Source organism: Diadema antillarum, unplaced genomic scaffold (assembly GCF_040938485.1).
Source record: "Diadema antillarum isolate AM-2024a unplaced genomic scaffold, OU_Dant_1.0 scf00000098, whole genome shotgun sequence".
Lineage (NCBI taxonomy): Eukaryota > Metazoa > Echinodermata > Echinoidea > Diadematoida > Diadematidae > Diadema > Diadema antillarum.
In genome coordinates, this window is record NW_027270987.1 from 1,417,312 (window position 1) to 1,432,548 (window position 15,237).

The following is a 15,237-nucleotide window of genomic DNA, read 5'->3' on the forward strand; positions in this document are numbered from 1 at the left end:
CTTACTTTATGAGTTTATATTTTCCACCTATGCCACAGACTGCATCTTGTCCTATTCTTTCAGTACCTTTCTCTTAATACTTGAAATAGGATTGTTCACTTCAAGGATACTAAAACTTATAATCAAAAAATTTGAGTATGCTTGACATAAGCATTATTTCCTGTCTTAATAATAAAACTGTAATAACTGCCAGCAACTAATGAGTTGAATTACAAGGTGTAATATGTGCATGGTGTCTATTTTTACTTTTGTGAGCAATTAAATCCCTACTTTCAAGGAGAAGTAGATAGTGCCTACTAACCCACAGGAGAAACTGAAAATTCAGATGATGTGATTCTAGTAGCTCTCATCAGCTACCAAGGGTTTCAGCATATATTACTTTTCTTTGAAAATTCTTCACTGAGAAAGGCATCATCCTGCCATTTCGGCTAGTACTGAAGCAAACAGAATGTCTGTGATATTGCTAAGCTATGGGATGATGATTTGCAACTTGCAGGTCAGTCATAAGGCATTACTGTCAAGTCACTTGTGCCCAGGTTTCTTCTTCTTTTTCTCTTCTCTTCCATCTTTTCCTCCTCCTCCCTATTCTTCTTCTCTTTTCCTACTTATCCTTTTCTTCCTTCTTTATCTTTTTCTTTTCTACTTTGTTCCTCCTTCTCTGTTTCCTCCTTTACCTTCTTCATCTTCATCGTCATCTTCATCTTCATCTTCTTCTTCCTTTCTGCTCATCCATACTATCATCATTAACATCTTTATTTATTTTGGGGGCTGCAAGATAAATGCTCTGTTTAGTTTTCCAAACAGAATGTTAGAAAGAAAAAAAAGAACTAAAGCAAAAAAATAGAAATGGTTTGCGATTTTTGGCCATGACTGATTAATGGAAGACTATTGCTCACCTGGGCCTCGAGGAGATTGCAAATGAATGACTTCCAGGACTGTGAGTGAAGTGCTGGGAACAGGTGCAGGAGTGTGGAAGTCATTCATTTGGTGGTCACGCATAAATCTGTCATCGCAACAAGTGCCTGCCCAGTTGATGCGCTATACATTCTATATTCGAGATGAGTCGATGGAAGAAGGGTATAATTAGAGGGATTAGGTGCATATCATATATAAGGAGGTGTGGACTATCTGTCATGTATGGGGGGGGGGGGATGAAGGGGGCGGAGGGGATGAGTACGGACAGCATTGCTCATGGATGTATTTTTAAGTTTTGAACTCGTGGTATTACGTGCCAGGAATGAGGGGGGTCACTCTGGTATGAATGTGTAAACTGCACAATCTAAATTCTTCCTGAGACTTGGCCCCAACGCAATTACTGTCGGGGATGAAAACGATGCAACATAAGAATATAAAGTAAAGTGGGATTAACTGCTTCTTAGAGAGAAAGCTTTGACAGTTTGAATGTCGATGACATAACATCCTGCAACACCTCGAAGGTAGCTGGGGCCCAAAAGCTGAGCCCTAAAGCAATACACTGCTAATCCATCCATAGTACTGCCAGTAGAAGCAACAACAATGAAGAACCATATCTAGGTCAGGTTGTAGATTGTATGGTTGCATTATGTATAGAGTCTTCCATCATGGGACGAAGATGGCAGGTTTTTCAATGCAGTTCCAAGGGTGATCCCTCTGAAGCCTGTGAGGGACAACAAAAATGCCCCTTTCATTCTCTTCAAATGGTAGTTTTGATCAGGAATATTTGAATTATTTCATAGGGTACAAGAGTTGAGAGTTATTCATAAGAGGCATGTGGTCCCCATGGGGGCCTGTGGGCGGGGCTGCCGTGGGCGGAAACATTAAATTTGATTATTACGTTATCTGATTGAACAAGTAAATCATAATTATTGTTCGTAGATGCCCCTAGGTACAGAATGATGCATTGGAATTGTTTGCACTGCCTCTTCAGAAGTATAGGCCTACAAATCTAAGTAACTTTTTGTGTGTATGCCCAGCTCAGCTGATATCTTGAAAAAAATTGCATATTTTGCTCACATGCATACCGCACACAAATGGATCAATTAATGACGATATTCCACAGTACATTAAAGACGTCATAGCTGTAAATTTGTCATTAAATTGACATCACTGCAGATCTTGCAGTTTCTCCACAACTTTGCTGTACTGCATTTTTAGCATGAAATGTTACATGGCTTTGAAAAAAAAAAGAAGAAGAAGAATGTTTTCCAAGGAATCAATCACGCATTGCAGTCCAGAATAATGTGGCACATGTGGGGTTTACACCCAGGCATGCAAAGAGTTAATGGCATGGCATTAATTGGCACCATATTGAGACTACATCAAAGTTTAGTTTATCTTGATCTGATAGGCAATATCAAGCTCATGAAGCTCTTGACTGAATTCATGTCTATGCCAGGACTTCATATGAAGAGCAGAGCAAAATCTCATTTTAAAAAGGACTCCACAGGTTTCACATAACAGTATACAATATGGATGTTTGAACACTTAAATTCAGTCAATTAGATCAGGAGTTATTGCTGCTCTCTACAAGACCTTTACCCACATCTGTACCATGTGGCTCCTTTGTACTCAAACTGCAATGCATTTAATTGATATGAGCTAATGTAGAGTTGAAGTGGAACCTGAGAGAGGAGAGTTAGAAATCAATCATGAGGTGAAAGGAATTAATGGCTCTTCTAAACTGGTTTGAATTGAGTCGTGGGGGGATCCCAGTAACTGCTGTAAACAGGAATCGAGTTTGAAAGGTTTATTGGATAGGGTCTGAAACTGAAAGCATCGATTCTGTACAAATTTCCTTTATCCTAGTATCAACTGCGGATATTTCCAGATGTGGGTTATATTTCCGTGTTTACAAATTGGGTTTCCTTTTCATACGGGTTTTGACAGTCGCTTGTTTCTGCAGCGAACATGACCTCTGTGAAGTGTAAGCTGCATAGATCAGATGTGATTGGAGTCGTGAGTGATGAGATGTGAGTGAGTGAAGAGTTTTGCATCCCTTAAAGGGTGTGTGCAGTTCTGGTCGAGGTGAAGATTTAGCTTTTAACGTTTTGCGAGATATTCAGAAACCACTCTATGAGATGTCAAAGAGCATGCAATTCTAAGGGGTATCAAAAGTTTATTTGATGAAAATCGGTTTTGAAATGGCTGAGATATGCAAAAACAAGGTGAAACAAAGAGATCCTAATAAAGTTGTGGCATGTCGCCTTTTATTACTATCACTTTTTTTGATATCTCAGCCATTTGAAAACCAATTTTCATCAAATAAACGTTGAATCCTTCTTAAAATTACATGCTCTTTCATATTTCATAAAAGGTTTCTCATTATCTCACTTAAGAATGTTCATAACAATTACATGAATCCTCACCTCAACCAGTACTGTACAGTCCCTTTAAGGGGGAAATCCAGTTCAAATATAAGTTAGTCTGATAAGAAAGAGTAAAATGCTATGAGTTCAACAGTAAAATTTTTATTGAAATCAGGTGAAAAATAAGGAAGTTATGACATTTTGAAGTTTTGCTAATTTTTCATCAAACAGTTCTTGAACCGTCAATATGATTATATGGTTATATATATGCAAATGACAAATTGAGCATGTCATACCCTCACAACTTGCCATATAGTTTGTAGATAAAATTTCCTGTTTTTCATTCAAATGCAATTATGCCCGATGCTCAAATCCTTATAACTTATCACTTTTGCTGAAGTTATTCAACCAGGAATAACATCATGTTTTGGACTTCAATGACAAAAACATTGAATTTCATCATTTTTTTTGTACACCATCAATGGAAAATTGTGAGGTTATGACATGGTCAGCTCACTCATTTGCATATTCATATCCACTGTACAAGAACTGTTTTGCGGAAATAAGCAAAACTTCAAAATGTCATAACTTCCTAATTTTTCATCCAATTTCAGTCAAATTTTTATGCCTCCGCCAACGAAGTGGCCAGAGGCATTATGTATTCGGGTCGTCCGTTCGTCCGTACGTCCGTACCGTTTTGTTTTTGTCGATATCTCAAGAACCGTGAGGTGGTTTTAAATCAAACTTGGTATGAGGGTATATCCTGGGGGGATGATACTTTGTTTGGATTTTAGGGTCATGGGGTCAAAGGTCACAGGTTATTTTGTGAAAAAAAGGTTGAAATTTCATATTTTTCTCCATATTTCGCAAATGGTTCAAGGTATCTTCATGGAACTTAGTATATATGCATGTACCGATGGGCAGTGATTATCTAGGGAAGTTGGGGGTCATGGGTCAAAGGTCAGGGATCAAAGGTCAAGGTCAACTCCTCAAAATATCACTACTTTCCTTATATTTATGCAATGCCTGAAGGATTTTTTTTTAACTTGATGTATGCATGTATAACCCAATATATATTCTGTGGGAAGTTTCTTGCCAAAAGGTCAAAGGTAAAAAGGTCAAAGGTCAAGTGAAAGTGCTAAATTGCACTTCTTCCTCCATATCTCAAAAGTAATTCAAGGTATTATCATGAAACTTACATATTTATGCATGTTCTACCTAACAGTGATTCTCTTTGGAACTGTGAGGTCAAAGGTCAAAGGCCAGGTTTAGATAATACTATTTTACCATTTGATACTGAAATTATACTTTTTCTCAATACCTTGAAAATTACTCAATGCGTAAACTTTAAAAGGGTCAAAAGTCAAGTAAAAATCATCAGTTCCTCCAAATACCTGCACTCTGACGTTTTAATCATTCATCCAATTGAACCTAGTTCTAGGAAAGTGAACATTCAGCACATTTGTGGCAAACCTGTCATTTTAATATTTTGCCAATTGTGTGAAACTGTCATCACACATTGTCAAGACATTGTACTATAGACCTATCAGGAGAACCATGCATTGTGGCGGAGGCATACACCAATCGCCGTAGCGACATTTCTAGTTACCTTTGAATTTGTAAAATTTTACTCTTTTTAAAGTTTTTTTATCAGACTAACTTGTTTTTGGACTGGACTTCCTCTTTAAAGGTGCAAATACCCTAGGGAATGTGTGTATGTATATGATTATTATATATTTTACATAGTGCAACTTTAGAAGAAAAAGAGTTATGCCATCACCTTGCTCACACGTATCGACCTAGGCAAAGAGTAGACTCAAAATATTCCAAACTGTTGGTGTCGTCGAGAGTCCCATGGTACCTGACCCACGGCCCAGTGCAGTGAGAAAGTGCATACGTGAGTAAAGGAAAAGATAAGTACCTGGTAATGGTTTGCTCTGGGGTTGTTACAGAATGGGGACACGCAAGCAGTGATAGATTTTGTCCCGGCCAAATTTAACCCACGAGGGCCTCACCTCTTCCTGATTAGATAAAAAGTTAGAAACAGAGAGGGAGAGAAAAAAAAAGAAATTAAGAACTTTCAGTATTGTAACTAAAGATAGCATATGATTTGGCCACATTGGACAGCTGTTGAAAATAGCCTTCTTTACTGAGACATATGATCAAATTGCTGGTTGTGATGGTGTAAATTTAGCCAGGGCCTTAATCATGAATGTGTGGTTAATGTGCAAAATGATATCTCACAGATATTTTGACAAGTTCGGGGGGGGGGGGGGGGGGGGGGGGGGGGAGACAATTGCAATTTTAGTGATGCATGCAATGGTTGTAATGCTTTCATTTTTAATTGATATTTTATGTTTGAGGTACAAAAAGAGTTAGTTTTTATAAGTGGGCAAGTATTAAGCATATCAGGGCAATTACCCCCTGAGGGCAATTACCCAAACTACCCAAATACTGGTTAGTGATAAGGTTATAGTAAATATTGGGGTTAGGGTTAGATTTAGGGTTGGTGGGGGTTGGTTAGGGTTAGAGTTAGGATTAGGGTCAGGATTAGGAATAGGGTTAGTGTCAGGGGATGGGTCTGTGGTAATTGCCCAGGGGATAATTGCCCTAGAAATGGCACATGCAAGTCACAGATACACTGTGATACATTGAACTTAAAAGGGTGTGTACAGTTCCGGTCGAGGTGAGAATTTAGCTTTTAACATTTTGCGAGATATTCAGAAACCACTCTATGAGATGTCAAAGAGCATGCAATTCTAAGGGGTATCAAAAGTTTATTTGATGAAAATCGGTTTCGAAGTGGCCGAGACATCCAAAAACAAGGTGAAAACAAAGAGATCCTAATAAAGTTGTGGCCTGTAGTCTTTTATTATTATCACTTTTTTGGATATCTCAGCCATTTGAAAACCAATTTTCATCAAATAAACGTTGAATCCTTCTTTAAATCACATGCTCTTTCATATTTCATAAAAGGTTTCTAATTATCTCACTTAGGAATGTAAAAAACATGAATTCCCACCTCAACCAGTACTGTACAGCCCCTTTAATTAAGATTCTGCTTTGACTAGCAGTTCATAATGCATGGATTATATCAAAGCTTACCATCAAATATGCTGCATTGCTTGAGAATTGTCCTGAATTCCGTCATCATCATTGTTTTATGCATGCATCATACACAAGTAGTGCTATCAAAAAGAAATGCCTCAAAACTTACAGTGGTAAATTCATTTTGTTTTCCAATTCAGTTTGTTTGAAATGCTATCTATCATAGGAGGTCATAAATATCAAGACTTTATCTTTGGACTAACTCCTATAACCTTCCCAAAATAGCATATGTATCAAACTGTTCGTTTCGATATAGATTTTTTTTTTTTTGTTCCTGACAGCTGAAGTCATCATCTGTTATATATTAAATGGATTAGTCAAAGTACTTTGAGGTCACCTACCTTCAACTGACATTTCCTTCTTTTTTTTTTCTTTTTCTTTTTTTACCATTTTCGCACCATCACGATCAAGTCAACAACATGATGCACTGTGCAGTTTTTGCACCCTATGTGTGCAATGTGTGCCAAATTTTAGTATGTGCTTCTTTCTTGAATTATGCTTCATGTTTTGCTTTTGTTTGTTTGTTTCTTTTTTTTTGTGCAAAGGACAAGTCGTTTAGTTTCTTTTCTCCATTTAGAACACATAAGTTTGCTCTATTGATTACTAGTACCCCAAATATATAATGCTTCCACATGTGGTTTTTAGTCATTCACCATTTGTAAACATGAAAGTGTGCTCCCATGGGGGGAAAAATACAAATGATCCACAATCATGTGGTCATGTTCATCAGTTTGCAAGCTGGTATTTTGAACTGAACCATAAGTCAACACTCAACAAAAACTCTACCAATATATGCGATTAAACAACTGCTCAATATCCACTGTAGCTAAATAAAGCCGACTTCATACAAACAAATAACACAAATCCCCGTTCATCTATTGCAACCATCATCACTAGGTGCAGTGAAAAGAACAGTGATCCTTAACTGTGTTGTCATGGTCGCAGTTCGTGAATGCCCATTACTTTCTTGATTTGCAAGAGAATGGAATAAATTATACCTAAATTGAGCAGTCCTTTATTCTGTAGACATGGATGTGTTTTTTTAACTTTTTGTTGTCAACTTAAACATGTAAGAAATGGATAGAAACTTACATCTGATGTTTTAATCTTTAATACTCCTGTTTTGTAAACTGTCCATCATTAGCCATGCCAAAAAACCAAACTTGTGGGCAGTATTAGGGCAGTACTGAATCGCATGGAATATATTATCTAGCTAGGTACAGGAAATAAACTGAGCAGTCCTTTATTCTGTAGACATTGATATGTTTCTTTGAACTTTTTGTTGTCAACTTAAATAACTTGCCAAAAACCAGAACTCGTGGAAATTATCAAGGCAGTACTGAATCACTCTGAAGCCGATTTTTGGTATTTTTTTTTCTTTCCCTCCTCCAGGGCTTTGACACTAAGTTAAAAACCAGAGAACTTCCTCCCATGCTTAGCTGATTTGATTTACATGTGTTGTTTATGTTCTTTTTTTTCCTCCCAGTAATATTTAGGCATTGCAGAAATAGACCCAATAGGACGTTATCAAGCATGCAATATTCATATTTTGTTTTTATCGGTAAAGTAACCAAAGATGTTATGACGCATGGTAGAAAAGAGATGATATTTTTGTTGCATCGTGTCGTTTTTCTTTCCTAGCTGTATTTGGTTCTTGACCTGTATGACTTCCAAAGCATTTTTAGTTTGCTGATTTTCAATGATGTGCCATTTGAAAGTATCCATCTCTGTTCATCTTCTGTACATGTTGCTTATTGTGGGTGTACCCATTTTCTTGGATTTCATGTGTCGACTGAGGGCCCTTCATCCAGTTACTAATATCCATCTAATTTTTTGAGTGCGCTGTTTTCAAACTGAGGAGGATGCACATTTATAATAGTGGGCTATTTTCCAAAACGCAAAATGGCCCGCTAGTTTGAACTTCGGTCTGATAAAAACACACCTTTTGTGTAATATACCAATCATATGGTATATATCTGACTCACAAACACCTTTACTGGAGCCAGAAGGCCTCACTGGTGGTCTATTGAACTCATGCATGGTCCTCCTTGTAATATGTTTGTTAGATCTTGAATGAAGACTAATCCAGAACTTGTAAGATCTGACCTGGTAAGATCTGATCTGATCTTGTGAGATCTGATCTGACCTAAGCGTATGATGGCAGACCGCTCCCCCTGCTTGAATATAATTATAAAGCATTTTATTTATTTTCTGAGAAATTGATCTTGCGTAAAGTATCGATATTATGCAGATTGAAGGCGCAAATATTCAAATGTGAGTGACGCGCCTCTTTAACACAACAACAACAACAAGATGTGTACATCTGAAGTAAACCTTTGCTTTCTGTGTGTGAGAGAGAAAAAGATAGAGCGAGAGAGAGATGGGAAGAGAATGAGCCATAAAAGGAGGCTATTTGTAGAGACTTGTCCCTTTTTTCAGCAGTTTGTGAGGAAGCTGGAAACGATGATTGGACGCATCCCACAAGTCCATTTGGCGGGGGTGTCAAAATGAGGGCGCGTTTCCTCGCCCCTTCCCCCATTGCCCGTTTCCATCCACCCCTAATTGGATCCTGCTTCCACACCCACTGGCAGGGCTCTATCATCCCTGCCCAGCGCATCCTAGGTATCCTGAGACCTAGTCTATGCACCCAGACCCTCCTGGGTGCTGCCTTCTTGAGCTTATTCCCTGGATCTGCTGAGCTGGACATAAGCTAGAAATAGAAAGATTCTTGTTGGTCAGACTGGACATTTCTGACCTTTTCCTTTTGTTATTTTCACCACATGCTGTGTGCAAAAATTTGATTTGTAATTAGCATATATCTGAGTTTCAACATTGAACAGTATTGAAAAATTCTCACGTAAATTTAGTGCATTTGCCCTTCTGAAAAATCACTGAATACCTACATTTTCACTGAAAATTGCTTTATGTAATAATTGAAGAAGTATTAACCTCTGTTTCCGTACCCATAAAGCAAGAATGTGACATTAAAGCTGCTAGTCATATCGGTGAACACTGGAATTTTGAATTTATTATGATATGGGTTGTTGCATTTATTATGTGTCACTCTTCTTCTTCAAAAAACCAACAGCAACAACAACAATAAAGAGAAAAACTTTATAGCAGTATTGCACATGACATTAAGAGAGGGAAAAAAAATTCATATCAAAAAAGTTTAAGAGTATGATAGAAATCACACCTCCAGTTGACACCATGCCACATTGACACCACAGGGTCTGCAACAGAGTCTAAGCACCGAAATGGTTAGCCCGCGGAAGGGGGGTCCGAAAGTGTCTTGTCAATCTGCTTGGCCACTTTCATGCGAGCGGATATCCGATTGGAGACCGCGGGCAACGGTTCTTTCCCCCCCCCCCCCCCTCCACCTCCGAGAGAAATTCAGAAGGGAGAGATGCACTTCACCGCCTAATCTCCACAAATTGATTTCTTCCCCTCCTGCCATTCAGAGATGGCAGCTTCTTGGTTGTATGATAATCTCTTTTTTTACATGCGTACCGTTTTGCCCGGATTGTTTTTAGCTCCTCAAGGATTGTATTTCGGATGCATGCCAAGGGTTTTGTTGTTGTTTTTGACATATATTTTTTAAATTGACAGTTGAGTAGCCCCATGTTTGTTAGTCAATGTCTCTCCTCTCTCTCCCTCCCTTTCTGTCTTCTCCCTTTTTTAAAATCAATTTTCTACCAGCAATTTTCTTTGGCTGTGTACTTTTACTTGCCTACATCTCTCGTCTGTCTGTAAGTAATTATGTGAACCTTTATATGTATGAATGTATGTATAGTATCTCTCTTTCACTCTGTCTGTCTGTCTGTCTGTCTGTCTGTCTTTCTATCTTATGCGTCTACATCACAGGATTTGAAGTGATAGAATGAGAATCAACTTCTCATATGACTTGCAACTTCATAATAAATTTGATTGTGTGTATTTGTTTTTTATATCATATCATAATTTATGTTCATCTTTTTATCTGTCTGACCCTGTGTAGTTGCTCTCCCTTTCTCTTTATGCCTTTTTCTGTATTAAATTGTCTGTTTACTTTGCCCTTCTTCTTCAGTCTCTTAACCTCTTCTCATCCCTGTTTCCAACGCATCCCAATTTACTCAGTGCAGGCCTCGAATTAACCGACGGCCACCGACGGCCATGGCCGTCGGTGCCCCTCTCGTTGGCTGCAATGCCTTTTGTTTTTTTATCAAAGTTACGGCCAAAAAAAAATGTGCCCTTTTTCTTGGGGCCGTGGTGCCCTTTTAGAATGAAAGTTATTATTTATGACGTTATGATATGCCCTTTCTCAATGTCTCTTTAATAAGCTTGAACAACTTTCCTGATCTCAAATATCATACCTTCAGTTCACTCGCGTCCCGATATATCTGATTCAAACTCAAAGTATCTTTCCGAGATACGAGACGACGTGTACGTACATGTACGCCCGACCGGCTTTTACCGTCCCGACTGCCTCCGCAGCGCAGCGGCCGCGAGTATGTACTAGCTAGGCAGCGCATATTCAGATAGAGTAGTAAAGAGTGAACTCCAAGTTCACCAAGAAAAAAGAAAAATCCCACGATGCCAAGGTGTGCCAGACTGGGGAATGGGGAGGGGTGGGGAGAGAGAGAGACCAATCAACAGAAGAAACCGCGCGTACTGGCGCATTCTTGGAGGTCATGAACTGTCTGTCACAGACTAATCATAGCAATCTACACGCGCGCGCAAATTCCTTTGCCTTGTGGTTTTGCCAGCCAGCTGTCGGAATGTGCTTTGAAGTTTCATGGCAGCCTGGCCTGGCTGGCCTGAAAGGGTGTCGAGCTTCAATCAATACCTACTGTTGTTTTATTCCTGTTTTAAAAAATGTCGTTTCACCAGATAGAAACGCGGAGATCGGGAATGTGTTACAGCTGTAGGGAAGAGGTTTTTGTTGTGTGTTGCACTTTGTGTGTGTGTGTGTGTGTGTGTGTGTGTGTGTGTTTGTTTGTTTTTCTCGGTTTGTTTTTCTTCTTTCTTTTTTCATAAACACCAAACATGCCCTTTCCAATGTGGCCTTGGTGCCCCTCTGACTGACTTAAGTGCCCTGGCCTCTTGGAAAAAGTGCCCTTTTCTAAATGGCCTTGCCCCTCCAAAATCCTATTTCGAGGCCTGTCAGTGTATGGTCAGTGATGAAATCAGTGTTTCATATTTTCTTGGTACTCCCGCTCCCCCCCCCCTCCCTCCCCCCCATCACCCTCCCCAGCTCACAGTGGTGCGGTCAACAGCCTGTCCTTCCATCCCAGCGGGAACTACCTCATCACAGCGTCCAACGACTCCACCCTGAAGATACTGGACCTCCTCGAGGGGCGTCTCTTCTACACCCTTCACGGACACCAGGTGAAAGGGGGTTAATGGGTGTGGCTCTCACAGACATCACTCAGCTCTGATGAAAAATTAATGGCTCTGATAAGATCAACATCTCAGTGAGGGCAATAACGTGGCTAATGCACATGACTCACAGTCAAATAGATTTGAGTTTTAGTCAGTTGTGTGTAGTCATGCCATCCCTTCTAGTAAGAAGCAAAAAAAAAAAACCACCAAATTTTTATGTCAAAAGGTTGAAGTTCAAAGGGTGACACGACATTTGCTCCTGTTACAAACTTTGTACACTTGTTCTGCTCATATTTTCTCTAAGGACCTAGGGTTGGGGTAAGGGTTATGATAGGGTTTTAGGTTTAGTTTGATGTGAGGATTAGGGTTAGAGTTATCTTTGTTGGTAGGTTTTTATGTTTGGCTAACTGGCATGCAGGTATTTCATAGGAGCAATGGTCGCAGGAGCAAATGTCATGGAAACAGTTAAAGGTTATCAAGAAGGTTAAACAAGTAAAGTTGAATCAAGTAAAAGTGAGTTCAAGGCTATATTGTGACAATACAATTTCTTGTTTTCTGTTTGGGAAAGATCAAGCAGATGTCACAGTTCAGAGTTCATGGGTATCGTAAGGCAAAACCAATGAAAAGTTGTTTTAAAAGGAAACAAAAAACCTCATTACATTTGGGGATTGTTCTCTTACAGGTTAATTTTGAAAAATCAAGGCAAAAGTGTGCTATGTGATGATTATGAATTGATTGGCAAAGCCTGTATTTTCAGTGGTTTCATTGGAGTCACACAGTCTCAAAGTATAAACCAAATGATTTGTTGAAATGTGCTTGGAGGCTGAAGCATCCTTGACTTGATATTGGTTGAATTTTGCCCTCTTTCTATGATCTTGTGCAAAATGTTCTCTGATGACCGTTTAAACTCTTTTTATATATTTTCCATGTGTAATCAGGGACCTGCCACAGCAGTGGCCTTTTCGAGAACAGGAGAGCACTTTGCATCAGGAGGAGCTGATGAACAGGTTGGTGTCTTGTGCTGAAGCGTTCCTAACTCTCACCGTACTGTGTATTATGCCAATCATACCCCTTTCATAAGCTTGATTACGCGGATAAAGTCAGCGTTACTTGGTCGTAGATCATAGAGGAACTTGGAGTAATCTGCACTATTTTAACACTGCTTTTGTCTGCATGATGTTAGACACAACCAGACTTGGAGTTTGTAAATGCAACTAAAAAATAATGCAAATTTCTTCAAAGGTGTTGTCAACAGGTCACCTCTTCCCCCTGCATGCATCATCAGAGGGGCGTATGCAGTTACAAAAGCAATTATCTGTCTTTTCCAGACTTTTTATGCCTCCGCAACAAAGTGGCCGGAGGCATTATGTTTTCGGGTCGTCCGTCCGTCCGTCCGTCCGTTCGTCCGTCCGTACGTCCGTACGTCCGTACGTCCGTCCGTCCCGTTTTGTTTTTGTCGATATCTCAAGAACCGTGTGGTGGTTTTACATCAAACTTGGTACGAGGGTATATCCTTGGGGGATAATACTTTGTGTGGATTTTAGGGTCACAGGGTCAAAGGTCAAAGGTCACAGGTTATTTTGTGAAAACAAATGAAATTTCATGTTTTTCTCCATATCTCGCAAATGGTTCAAGGTATCTTCATGGAACTTAGTATATATGCTTGTACCGATGGGCAGTGATTATCTAGGGAAGTTGGGGGTCATGGGTCAAAGGTCAGGGGGGTCAAAGGTCAAGATCAGCTCCTCAAAATATCACTACTTTCCTTAAAATGCAATATGCCTGAAGTTTTTTTTTTTTTTTAACTTGATGTATGGCATGTATTACCCAATATATATTTTTGGGGAAGTTTCTTGCCAGAAGGTCAAAGGTCAAAAGGTAAAGGTCAAGTGAAAGTGCTAAATTGCACTTTTTCCTCCATATCTCGAAAGTAACTCAAGGTATCATCATGAAACTTACATATTTATGCATGTTCAACCTAACAGTGATTCTCTTTGGAACTGTGAGGTCAAAGGTCAAAGGCCAGGTTTAGATAATGCTATTTTCGCATTCAATACTGAAATTATACTTTTTCTCAATACCTTGAAAATTACTCAATGCATAAACTTATAAAAGGGTCAAAAGTCAAGTAAAAATCATCAGTTCCCCAAATACCTGCACTCTGACATTTTAATCATTCATCCAATTGAACCTAGTTCTAGGAAAGTGAACATTCAGCTTATTTGTGTCAAACCTGTCATTTTAATATTTTGCCAATTGTGTGAAACTGTCATCACACATTGTCAAAACATTGTACTATAGACCTATTAGGAGAACCATGCATTATGGCGGAGGCATATCAGTAGCCGTAGCGATATATCTAGTTTTTTTTTTTTTTTACAGATGCTCATTAAAAAAAGATTTGCGGATAGCTTTGTGAGCGCAGTATTCATTGAATTGTTTGCATCACTCTTATGCGGATAAATGGGGGGATAAATTTGTGGGAAGAGTATAAGACATTTTGTAGGCATGCTTCCTTCACTGATATTGGCATAGATGTCCGTATACCAGCTGTCTCTGAGTAGAGATTATGGACTCCTTGTGTTTGCCATTGTACAGTATTGACGTACATGTTGGAGTATGAGAAGCTACTTGCTGATCTTCCTAACAAATCTCAAACCAAAGAAACAGGAGTTGAAGGGAATAAGAGAAGAAAGGGTAGACTACTCGATATGACCAAAAACAGGAGAAATTTGGAAGGATGTTGGTGAGGAGGGATCGCTGAGAGGGGACAGGAGGGAGTATGAGAAAATGTGGAGGAGAGATCAGACAGAGTTAAAAATGAATGATTCAGCTCAGCTAATCATTACTTTGTGGGCATTGTTCCTGGAAATGGATTAGTTAGTTAGAATTATATAGTGGTATTTTCTTCTCACAGCTTTAAAAGGAAATATTGAATAAAACGTAGACTGCGCATAAGCAGATCATTCCCATCCCTTTCTTAATATTGGCATATTCACAACACAGATTCAAAGTTGCCCAAGTTCTAGTTTTAGTTGCGTGGTGTCGGCTGACATGCTGCAACGATGTAACCCCACGTAAACAGGGGTGATCCCGCTCATCAATGTACCGTCAAAGTCACCATTGATGCAAAGTGACACATTGCAACATATCAGGCAGGTGTTTTTCCTGTGTGTCATGAACATTGTGCCTCATCCTCCAAAAAAAAAAACTAATTTCTGATGACAGGATCAGGGATCATCTTCTCTCCTTTATTTTTTTTTTCAGGTATTCGTAGGAAATCTGACAGGTCTGTCTACCATTAATGAACACATGATGTCTGCCAACTCTGATAAATATCTCTTCAAAAATTAATCCTGGAAAATGTTCATAGAGTCGTTGGAACTGATCCATGGAATATGACATGTTACTGTCGGTTTAACATTCTTTGAGTCGGGATAAACCTCTCGGGGCCTCCGAACAAGAGAACCTCACTGAACACGTT

General features: G+C 39.2%; 1 protein-coding gene across 1 annotated transcript in view; it reads left to right on the top strand.

The window, feature by feature from the left end:
- The window catches only part of LOC139718625 (uncharacterized), a 51,814-nt gene that overhangs the window by 11,761 nt on the left and 24,816 nt on the right, over positions 1-15,237 (top strand). The window contains exons 7-8 of the mRNA XM_071630083.1: positions 11,626-11,759; positions 12,692-12,760. Of these exons, the coding sequence (XP_071486184.1) occupies positions 11,626-11,759; positions 12,692-12,760 (203 nt within the window). The remainder of the gene's footprint in view (positions 1-11,625; positions 11,760-12,691; positions 12,761-15,237) is intronic.